At 38.6% G+C, this 11735-nt stretch overlaps 1 protein-coding gene across 2 annotated transcripts in view; it reads left to right on the forward strand.

Moving 5' to 3' along the window:
- Nucleotides 1-11069, forward strand: part of Ppp4r2 (protein phosphatase 4 regulatory subunit 2) — a 37493-nt gene extending 26424 nt beyond the window's left edge. For both annotated transcript variants that reach the window (XM_021165494.2, XM_021165495.2), the window contains exons 4-9: nucleotides 2623-2716; nucleotides 4382-4419; nucleotides 5694-5768; nucleotides 6187-6330; nucleotides 6902-7197; nucleotides 7371-11069. In XM_021165494.2, the coding sequence (XP_021021153.1) occupies nucleotides 2623-2716; nucleotides 4382-4419; nucleotides 5694-5768; nucleotides 6187-6330; nucleotides 6902-7197; nucleotides 7371-7690 (967 nt within the window). In that variant the 3' untranslated portion in view covers nucleotides 7691-11069. The remainder of the gene's footprint in view (nucleotides 1-2622; nucleotides 2717-4381; nucleotides 4420-5693; nucleotides 5769-6186; nucleotides 6331-6901; nucleotides 7198-7370) is intronic.
- The last annotated feature ends 666 nt before the right edge of the window (nucleotides 11070-11735 follow it).

Genomic DNA, 11735 nt, shown 5'->3' on the forward strand with positions numbered 1-11735 from the left:
GGTAAAAATCCAGAACTTTTGCAAGAGCAGTAAGTGCTCTTAACCACTGGGCCTTCTTCCTGTGCCGTTTGCCCGTGGTTCTTCACAGTACAAGTTCCCCCTTCGTGTCAGCACATCAACTGATGTTGACGTGCAAGTCTTGTTTAGACAGCAGGACTGTTGAGACTTGATGGTGCAGCTTCTCTGTTAAGTCTAGAAGACACTCACTGTTCAGCAGCAGTCATCTTCGTTCTCTGACTCCTGCAAATCTTTCCACCCCATTCTTCTGCAGTGTTCCCGAGCCTTAAGTGCAAGGGTTGCATTGTAGATGAATCAGTTGTGGATTTTGTATTTTGAACATTTGTGGATTTTTGTAATGGTAATAGGGCAGGGTAATAGATAATGGGTCTAGTTTCAGCTTTTCCCATGTGGACATCCAGTTTTCCCAGCACCATTTGTTGAAGATGCTGTCTTTCTATTTATTGTGTATTTTTTGCCATCTTTTGTCAAGTGTGGGATGGCAGTAACATGCACACATGTGGGTCTTCTGTTTTGTTTCATTGATCTACATGTCTGTTACTGTCAGTTTGATGTTTTCTATATTAGGCTGACTGGTTTTGTTCATCTGCTTAGCTTTGTACTCAGGTTGTCTTTTTGGTGTACTTGGCATTGTTTTGTGCTGTCAGGCAAATGCTGCTGCCTCTTTTACATTCTTTGCCAGAGCAACTTTCAGATTGAATGCTGGTTGATTAAAGATAGAGCCTTGGATTTTCAACAGAAAACATTTATTATAAACAACATTTTCTTTAAACATTTTCTAATCGTACTCTGACATAATGCAAGAAATAGTATTGGTTCTAAGAATGTAAATTTTGATGGGTGTGGTTGTATATGCATTTAGTCCCAGCAATAGTGAGGCAGAGGCAGAACTCTTGAGTTCAAGTACAGCCTGGTCTATAATGTAAGTCCAGGATAGCCGGGGCTCTGTTAGAAACCTTGTTTCACCTCTCCCTGCCAAAAGAATGCGAGTTTTGCTAAGTATGGCGGCACAGTGTCTTCACAGTTGTAGCACTGGATATGGCCAGGGCAGAGTTCAAGGTCAGCCTGGTCTAAAAAAAAAAAAAAAAACACGAGACCCTGTCTTTTAAAAAAGCATGAGATTTACATGTAGTTTATTCAGTAAAAAAACTAGTATGATTTATATCAGATGTGTGTGGTACAGCGAAGATGAATGTTTTTTTACAAAACTTATTTATTTTATGTATACACTATACCTGTACAGATAGTTGTAAGCCTTCATGTGGTTGTTGGGAATTGAATTTTAGGACCTCTGCTCCTCAGAACTGCCCTTCTTGCTCTGGTCGCCCCCCCCAACCCCTCATTCCTGCTCGTTCTGGCCCAAAGATTTATTATTATACATAAGTACACTGTAGCTGTCTTCTGACATGCTAGAAGAGGACGTCAGATTTCATTACGGGTGGTTGCTGGGATTTGAACTCAGGACCTTTGGAAGAGCAGTTAGTGCTCTTACCCACTGAACCATCTCTTCGGCCCAATGTATTGGTTTTGAAGTTAGAGAAATTGGGTTCAGGTTATGGAATTGTCACACACTAACTGGCATCGCTTGTAGGATAGACTATTGTGTGAAAATAAAGGCACTATGAACATTGTGTAGCTGAGGCTTTGCAATTCCCCTCATAAGCAGCATAAGTAGGTTTTAATGGAGAACACTTGAAATCCAGAGATGTATTTTGCATGCCATTTTGTACTTATATCACACTTAGCTGCAATTTTGATGATTGTTAATAATTCTGTGAGTCCAAAACCTTTTTTAAAAATGTGTTTGTTTCTATATGTTTTGCCTGCAAGTATGTCTACATACTGCATGAGTACCTGCTTCCCACAGAGACCAGACAGTGTTGTTTGATCCCTTGGGACTAGAGTTGTGAGCTGCTGTATAGATCCTGGGAGTCAAACTCGTTCCTCTGGAAGAGCAGCCAAAGTTCTTAACTGATAGCCATTTTTCTCATTGCCTCCAAACTCTTTGTAAAATGATTGTTGTTCCAAGTCTTCTTTCAAGACTTTCACTCTTGGATTTGCTGTGATGAAGGAAAAACTGCATTCTGTCAAAAGTGTTTGGTATATTTAACTCTGCAAGTTCTTAGAAAATAGTAAAGTTTGACTAAATGTATATAGGTTATATATAAAGTAGTAATGGAGCAGAGTCTATTTAAAATACTTTTGTGTCAGAACTAATTCATTATACTCTAACCAGTAACAGAATCATAATCATTATATGATGTTCAGTAAAATGTTTGGGAACAAAAGAAAGCTCGAGGAAACCTTCTGTTTGTAAATAAACTAACAATTGTCATTTATGTTATCTCTTATAAAAAGTTCAAATTGAGTGGTCAGAGGGTAGAATATTGTACTGATCTTTTTTTGGAATGAGTTTTAAATCATTGTGTTTTCTGCGTTCCTTTTTATTGCTCTAAGTGACTCCTACATTCATTCTTCTGTAACTTAACACATGGTGGCTTGATAAAGCTGTGATAGCACATGGTGACCTGATGAAGCTTCACTGTGAAGTTCTGCTCCTAATTTCTCACACTAATGGCCTCAAACTATAAAATTATTTTGCAGTATCCCTTTTACTATTCAACGGCTATGTGAATTGCTAACCGATCCAAGAAGAAATTATACAGGAACAGACAAGTTTCTCAGAGGAGTAGAGAAGGTAGGTGTCTACCATGGGATAAGTTTGAAGAAAGCTGCTTATTTACTTTTACTTGGTTTTTATTCTTTATTAAGCATTAAAAAAAAACCCAAAAACAAACCACCAGAGAGACATGAGAGTTGACAGTGCATTGTAAACATCACTGGGATTTCAGAAGTCAGAAGCACACAACTTGAGTGGAAACCATTGAAGTGATGCGTATTGAGTAGAAAGGTCCAGTTCAGACTATGGGTGGAAGGTAACAAAAAAAAGAATATTTTGGAGAACGGAAATAACTTAATACACAAAGATGGTGTAATTGAGTTTAAAACTTAATTCTACTGTTCATTATAATTTTTGTTTCAAAGTCAATCCTTTTACTCTGGGAGCAGGAGTCTAAGACCATTAACTTTGGGATTTTTCAGCAGTTAGGGCTTATCAGACTGTGTTTTGCTGAGTCTTTGTTATCTATTAGTGGAATTCTGAAGGGCAGCTTCACAGTTTATTTGTACTTAAGCTTAAGGGTTCGGAATAATTGTGTTTGGGGGTTTTTTATTTTTTGGATGAACAGGTAGGGTATCACTGCCTTCATTTGCCAAATCGGTGCTACGATATTTTATATTCTGAGCCAGGAATTTAAACAAAATTTGTTTCCTATGAAATTTGGATGATAGGGCTGTGAGGCGATCTTAAAAGTACTTTTCTTCTGTAATCGCCAAAGGAAGGGGGTTTGGTCTCTTTTTGGGTTCCAAAATACGGTTTGAAAAGAAGCAAAACAAAACAAAACTAGTAACAATTTAAAAACGAACCAACATTCTCCTTTACAATATGATGGCGAGTTTCCAGGGATCATAATGCCACTTACACAATTTAAATTATTGGAATTGTTCTTCCTGTAAGAAAAGAAAACACTTAATCTTGGTATAGTGGTACAAGCTTGGGGGTCAGGGGCAAGCCAATCTCTGAAATGACTATCCTGATCTACATAGTGAATTCCAGGCTAGCCAGGGCTTTAAAAGAGGGGCAGGTTTGGAGATGAGGCCTGATCAACTTGAGACTTCTGTGGACTTTTACTCAAGGACATACATGCATTACAAGATAAATAAGAATATGATATAAGCCAGGCATGGTGGCACATGCCTTTAATCCCTGCATTTAGGAGGCAGAGGCAGGCAGATTTCTGAGTTCGAGGCCAGCCTGGTCTACAAAGTTCCAGGACAGGCAAGGCTACACAGAGAAACCCTGTCTTGAAAAACAAACAAACAAACAAACAAACAAAAAGAATATGATATAAATAAATATGGTAAAGCAAGCCAACGGCTGTTGCAGTCAGACCTGAAGTCTTGCTGTTTTAGTTTTTGCTTTATTGGCATTTATTTATTTATTTATTTATTTTTGGTTTTTCGAGACAGGTTTTTCTGTATAGCCCTGGCTGTCCTGGAACTCACTTTGTAGACCAGGCTGGCCTAGAATTCAGAAATCTGCCTGCCTCTGCCTCCTGAGTGCTGGGATTAAAGGCGTATGCCACCACACCCAGCTTGGCTTTTATTTTTAACCAGTTAACTTTTGAGTTGGAGTAAGCTTGCCCCACATGCCGCTGATTGTGAAAATCTCCCACAAAGGGTAAACAGTTTATGTTCTGTGATTTAACTTCACTCATCAGTGTACCGGTTTCTCTTGTTTCAGAATGTGATGGTTGTTAGCTGCGTTTGTCCGTCTTCAGAGTAAGTATAGAGAGTTTGTTTTTGCTTTTGATATTACTATATTCTAGTTTTAAAATAGTGTTACTTAAGTAATCTACATTTAGTTATTTCATATGTAACTAAACATGATAGCATCTATTCATTGTGAAATCTACTACCTGGTCCCTGAGGTGGAATATAGCCAAAATAAGGTTCACGTGAACCAAAGAGATGGGTTAATTATTCCAGTTCTGGCCGCGTAGATGTGTTTGTAGGGGTGGCAGGTAGGTGTGCAATAAGATACTTCATGGTATTCTTCATGATGGACAAGTATTGCTAATTGTCAAGATATCTAGATCCAAATTAAGGACTTGGCTCCTGGCATCTGTTCAGCCGTGGTAGTGTTAGCATTGAGCTCACATGCATAATTCTTTGTTGTGTGTGGATGTCCCTAGAAATTGCAGAAGGGTAGTGCACCCTCACCCCAACCTCACCCCAGCACATTCAGAGGCTGGGGCATGAGAAAGGCTGGGAAGAAAACGCTGCTGCTTGCATAGAACCACTACCTTATTTAAAAACAAAAAATTTAATTTTAGAACTCTTGACTTATGAGATAATCTATTGATGCTTCTTGTTAGAAGAACCAAAAAAATTATGCTACAAATTTGATTTCCTTTTGAATTAAATGTTTTGCTTTTCTGATGAATGTAAAGTTAGCTGAAGAACATTTCAAGAGATTTGAAAGCAAGTGTCTATGTTTTTTTTTTTTAAACCAATCTCAATATTGGTGCATGCATGTGCTAATGTGTTTGAATTTGACAGCTATGTTACAAAAGACATTCTAGATTTAGATTTTTCTCTTTTTAATGTATTTATTTTGCTTCTTATGTATGTAAGTGTTTTTATCTGAATGTAAATATGTATACCTTGTGTATGCATGGAGTTCAGAAGGGGGGCATTAGCTCTTCTGGAGAAGGGGTTAATGGATGGTTGTGAACCACCATATGGGTGCTGGGAACAGAACCCAAGTCCTCTGGAAGAGGAGCTTGGGCTCTTCCCGATGAGCCAATCTCTCCAGCCCTATACCCAGATTCTTACAAATTAGCCATTCACGACCCTCCTTCCTTCCGTTTCTTCTTGTAAGGCTTTATTTTATTTTGAGACATGGTCTGAGTCTGTGGCTCTGGCAGGCCTGGAACTTGTTCTGTGGTCCAGGCTAGCCTTGAACTCATAGAGCTCTACTTGCCTCTGCCTTTCAGTATTAGGATTAAAGTCTGTATTACCATGCTCACCTGAAGTGTTTTCTTTTACTACAGGAAGAACAATTCTAATAGCTTAAATAGAATGAATGGTGTTATGTTTCCTGGAAACTCACCAAACTATACTGACAGGTGAGAGGATGGTGCTTTGTTTTGTGTTTTAAATTGTCCAGAGTGTCTGTTTTCTGGTAGTATTCAAATTAAGGCTCGGTATACTTTTTTTCTTTTAAATACATATTTTATGGGGAAGATACAAGATAATATGTTGTATATCTTGGACACAAGGCTACATTACATAGGGTAAGGCACAGATCCAAAAGCCAAAATTATTGCAAATACTTGTGATGTGTACTTTAGAAGGGGTGATTGTGTGTGTTTAGTTATTTTTATTTTTTATTACATTTTTATATTATTTCTTTTTTTTTTACATTTTTTTATTACGTATTTTCCTCAATTACATTTCTAATGCTATCCCAAAAGTCCCCCATACCCTCACCCCTTTTATATTATTTCTAAAAGTAGAAAATGATGTTCATTTATCTCATTACAGGTCTAATATAAACGGGCCTGGAACACCTAGGCCACTTAATCGACCAAAGCTTTCTTTGTCAGCCCCTTTGACAACAAATGGTTTACCTGAGAGCACAGATAGCAAAGATTCAGAGCTGCAGCTAAGTGAAGAGAAAGGCCACAGGTTTGTGTGTTTTGTATTTGAAGAGATAGAAATGCATAGAAATTTAAGAACTGTTAAAGGTTTTATAGCACTATTTACTATTCACAAGGTGGAATGGACCTTCTATATTTAATGGGCTCCATTTGTGGGTTTGAAAGAGTCAGCCAGTAAAAGGTCAGAAGTCATTGAGGGAGAAAGTTTGCATCTGTCCTGGTTAGGAACTTTGTCCCCCGTGCCTAAGAGTGTTCATTTGCATTATGTCACCTAGCATTGATTCACAGGTAAGGGAGATGATTGCCCTGGGGGTTCTAGAACTTCCCATGGGTCCTGAGGGACAGACCAGGCCTTAAAGTGGCTGAAGGAGATATGGCTTCTGTATTGCATCAGTACAGCTGAAGGTAGATGTAGAATTTTCATAAGCTCACAGATTGGTCCTAATGAAACAGTTCAGGTTGCTTTGGAAATTGTTTTCTTAGCATAGATACTAACATTTAACTTCATAGTCAGTTTGTTAAGTTTTTAAAGTTAGAGGTGAGAATGTAGATTATGAGGAAAATACTTTTATTAATGACACTTTAATAACCATCTGCAGTGATTCTTCAGCCTCTGAATCAGAAGTTTCCTTACTGAGCCCTGTTAAAAATAAACATCCAGATGAAGATGCTGTGGAGTCTGAGGAACATGAGGTGAAAAGACTGAAGTTTGACAAAGAAGGTGACGTCAGAGAGACAGCTAGCCAAACGGTGTCCAGTGAAGTCTCTTCAGTTAGAGCAGAGGAAACGGAAACAGCAACTCCCCCTCCTGACAAGGACAGAGAAAGTCGAATCAGGCAGCACTGTACAGAAGAGGAGGAGGAGGAGGAGGAAGAGGAGGAGGAGGAGGAGGAAGGTGAGAGGGGGTGGAGTTCATCACCCTTCTTCCCCACACAGTGCACACTGGGCTCCTCTGCATGCTGCTTGCTGCTGAATTTGAGGAGCTATGAGCCATAGACACAGGAATCATGAAACTTAACTGGGTGTGTCTTGAAAATAAATTTAACTGCAACATTTGCTTATTTCTAGAATCGTTTATGACACCAAGAGAAATGGTCCCAGAAAGAAAAAATCAAGAAAAGGAATCTGATGACGCCTTAACTGTGAATGAAGAGACTTCAGAGGAGAGCCATCAGATGGAAGGCTCTGGTGTGTCTCCAGCTCAGACAGACTCCGCTTCAGAAAGGAGTGACAGTGCAGGGGCCTCAAGGAGTGGCTCTGACTGCCTGGAGACACAGGAGTCAGGAGGGCCCCCTTCCAGTAAAACTGGAGAAAGTGTGTCAGTGTCGTCGTCCATGGAAAATGAGGAAGCCACAGAAGTCACAGATGACCCAATGGAACAAGACTAACTACTTAAAAACACTTAGAGGCAGTATTTTACATACAGTTCTGGTTTTACACTGTATAAAACTTTTAAGTAATAAAGTGGACCTTTAGTTTTACAAGAGAAACAGGCTGTAAAATAAAGAACCTTAAGAATAAACCCTGAAGGTTGTATGTGGAAGAGCTGTGAGTATGGCTCCTCTGGGTCCCGCTTAGTGCTGATTTTCTTGTTTGGTTTGGTTTTTTTGTTTGCTTTTTTCCTGGTGTACTCAAATCAGTGGTTTGTGTATAGATTTTTTTTTTTAATTTAGAATTAAAGTTTTTAAACTGGAAGATAATTATAATTTTGAAAACTTTAAAGATGATCTCATTTGGTTTATACATACACAAGGAAGATTTTTGTCTTGTCTCTAGCAGTTTCCATAATTTGGTCATAGTTTAAACATGTTAACATGTCAATTAATAGGGTTTCATGTGGTTTCAGATTTTTATTGTTCGACTGTACAATGGAACCTTAAGTCATATATACATATATAGATTATCCTGAGGGGGGATGTTATATTTTTCTGTTTCTATAAGAGATGAATACAGTGAATACTTTTTTATTGGTAATGACTGAGTTCACTTCTTTCAGAAGACATCTTCTCTTCTGAGTAGTTGAGACAAAAATCTGGCCCCTGTGAGACCCTGGGAATCTTTCAGTTTGTTGAAATACCAGGTTAAACACATTCCAAGAGATCTGTGCAAACTAAATTCTTTTGTATACTTCTAAGGTGCCTGAGACAACAAGACTTCATTTATTTATGGAAAGTGTGCTTTATCTTGGGAGTTGCGCCCAAGCATTAGCTTGCTGTTTGTAGAATGAGTGCTTCGGAGCCTGACATGAAACCATCTCAAGAGCCCACAGGTCCCATAACATTTGATTGCTTTTCTGAACACTGTCAACATCACATCTGTCTTTCTGAATAATCCTATATGCCGCATGGCACTGGTGTGAAACATCACTGTACTGGAAGAATTAGTAGAGGACTTCAGTAATGTACCTGAGCTAAAATGACTGAGGCGTTAGGGGTACACAGAAACCACCATGATTTGTATAACATTTTGAAGTGAATTAATATTTTTAAACATGCTTCTTCAACAGCCAGTGTTATATTTTTCAGATCAACACAAAGCACAATGGTTACTACTCTATAAACTCAATATTTTCAAATTCACATCTTTAAAGTCATGCAAGCTGCAACTTCCCTGTCAGAATTACTGGCTGCCAAATTTATACCTGTTTCTTCAGCTGTACTTTTTGATATTTAGAATTTTTAAATTTCTGTAAAGTAGATTTTGTAGACTGTAATGTGTTCACTGCCTTTGTGAAGCGGTATATAATTGTATAATTTCGTGTGTAACTGAATGCTTGGGCTTTCAATACAGTATTCATATAAAGCAATAAATATTAATGTTATGAAATATTGGAGTACATTTTTATCAAAATACAAAATCCCTTTTTTAGTTTCAGACATCTGAGGTACAGGGATGGACCTAATAGCTGATACAAACAGTTTCTCACACTGTATCCTAAGCTTCGGGTGATCGGAGGGAAACCACAAGGGTTGGATTTTGACTGCTTAGACATTACTATGGCTAAAAAGATATTTGGCTCCGTTTGTTCATAAAGTAATATATACTGACTGATGACCTTCAGGTTCACAGCAGCTGGGCAGTAGATTTATGAATCTGTCTAGTAAAACTGAATGTCGATTTACTGTACCCAAGGGGGTGAAAATCAAATGTAACTTCAAGGTTTTTGGCAAAAAGATTAAAATGAAGCAAATTTTAAGTGTGACATTCATTTGTAATGGCCTGTTATAGTTGAGGGATTGACAGAGCAGATTTTAAACATTTTAGGTTTAGAGTTTTTGAGATTTTCCTTAGGGTATTTATGAGGTTGTTGTCAATAAACCTGTTCTCTAAGCTCCTGTGACCTTTGATAGTCTTTATTTATGATGCCATGGACCATTCACAAACAAGTCAGTTTGCTGCTGGTTAAAAGTTGAAGATGTCCCATCATGAATAGAGGTCTGTGGCTTTATTTGTAAACTTGCAATTGCTATCTGCAAGGGGAAGTGTATTTCTTTATTAAATAAAGTACAATTAATAATGGTGAATGTACCAAAATGACATCACTCAATTCTATGAGAGGTCTGCATTTTAACCTATAGTTTAATAGCTTTAATATTTATTAGCTATTCCTATGTTGATCATAGATGAAAGTTGTTGCTGTTTATACAGATACATGTAGGATACTGGTGAAGGGTGTCTAGGGCAGTTGTAATATTAATCACCGTGTGAAGCCATGTTCAGACTGTGGATGCATTGGCCCTTTGGAAGTCCATTTCCACACGTATTGTTAGATTCACTTACAGGAGACTGCAGGAAAGTATCAGTTCTAGTGAGAACAGAGTAATTTGTGAATGACAGAAAGACACGTTTCCTTAATGGACCCAGCGAAGCCCTGTGAGATCCAAGAGGGAGGGTCAAGCCTTTCTGTGGCTGAAGTAGCTGGCTCTTTGATGTTGAACAGACTCCTAACCAGTTTCTCCTTTCCCAAGCCTAACTCAGATCTGGGCAGTGCTGAGGTGGGGACAGAATACACATGACATGGTTTTGCCACTCCTCCCTTTTAAAAAGTGAAAACATTTTGAAAACTCTTCACTTCTGAAAATGTAGAACAGAAGTGAGTAGTGAAAATATATTTTGAGGGTTAGTAAACTTAATCCACTTAATTGTCACAACTACGGTCTTTCCCATATGTAGCCAGAGCAATGGAGTTACAACTCTGGCTTTCGAAAGCTATTCCAGAAACCCTGCCCCAGAAAGTCTTAAAGCATTGAGATCCCTGTGTTTTATTTTGGCAGTGTAGATAGGCATGTATTTATGCATTTGTAAAATCAATTTTTTTCAAATAATGTATGTAATGTACTAGCTTAAACGGTACTGGGCAGAGCCTAGAGCTACTGCAAGGATTGAATGTGAAGCCTGTATCGAGGGTGGAAATGTACCTGCAGAGCCACAGCAAACTGTTCCGGGCAGTGTTTCAGGTTGCCTTTGAGCAGGAGTTTCTTAGAGCTATTGGTTTTGATAAACTGAAGATCAGCTCTTGAAATTTGTGTTAATCATGAGATGAATGGATGCAAAAACACCTTGTAATTTCATATGGAATTATGAAAATGAGCTTGATGGGATATTTGCCTAACAAGGATGATGGTATGTACTGGCTAGAATACATATATTTCACGTTTAAAAAAATAATCCGGATACCAGAATTCTCTTCTTTCAATTTGGAGCCTAGATCGATCACTTTGCCAAATAAATGTATTATTTTCATAATGCAATAAAGTATAAACTAGACGAATGTTTTCACGCGTGGAATCACTTTATTTACTATGCTGATGCCTCTGCCTCTTCCCCATTGCCCTTCAATTGAGCGGGCCACAGGGAGGAAGTGTCATGACACGTACGCAAAGTGATTGGAGGATGCCAGCAGGGAGCCGTGTAGCTGCACGGGCAGTCGCGTGTGCAGGTCTCTGTTGACATAACTTGGCATTAGTTTGCAAGCACTGATTTATGTGTGCGATGAAATAACCTGAGAAACACCCCTCCCACCACCACCACCACCACCTTGAGGCAAGTGTTGTAGGGTCAGAGGAGAGCACCCGGATTTCTTATTTCTCATTCCCGCTTGAACTTTGTGGTGTCACAGAATTGGCACTAATAATGGAAATTTGTAGTTGATTTGTACTTTCAGGAATTGGGTGGCCGCTGGCTTCTTTGCTAAGGTGAAGCTAGTGAAGCTGGCCTTAGTTTTAGAGTTTATGGTCTTTGGGTTCAGTGTACAAATATTTTTTTTCACTACCCAGAAATGAGTAGTGAAAATACAATTTGAATGTTGATCATTGGATAATTTTAATCCTGGGTTCAATTCCTAGCACCCACATGTTGGTTCACAGTCACCCCCAGGTGGTCTGACTTCCTCCCTCGGTCCTATGCGCATGTGGTAGATGTATATGCACACAA

The sequence above is a fragment of the Mus caroli genome, chromosome 6 (genome assembly GCF_900094665.2).
Source record: "Mus caroli chromosome 6, CAROLI_EIJ_v1.1, whole genome shotgun sequence".
Classification (NCBI taxonomy): domain Eukaryota; kingdom Metazoa; phylum Chordata; class Mammalia; order Rodentia; family Muridae; genus Mus; species Mus caroli.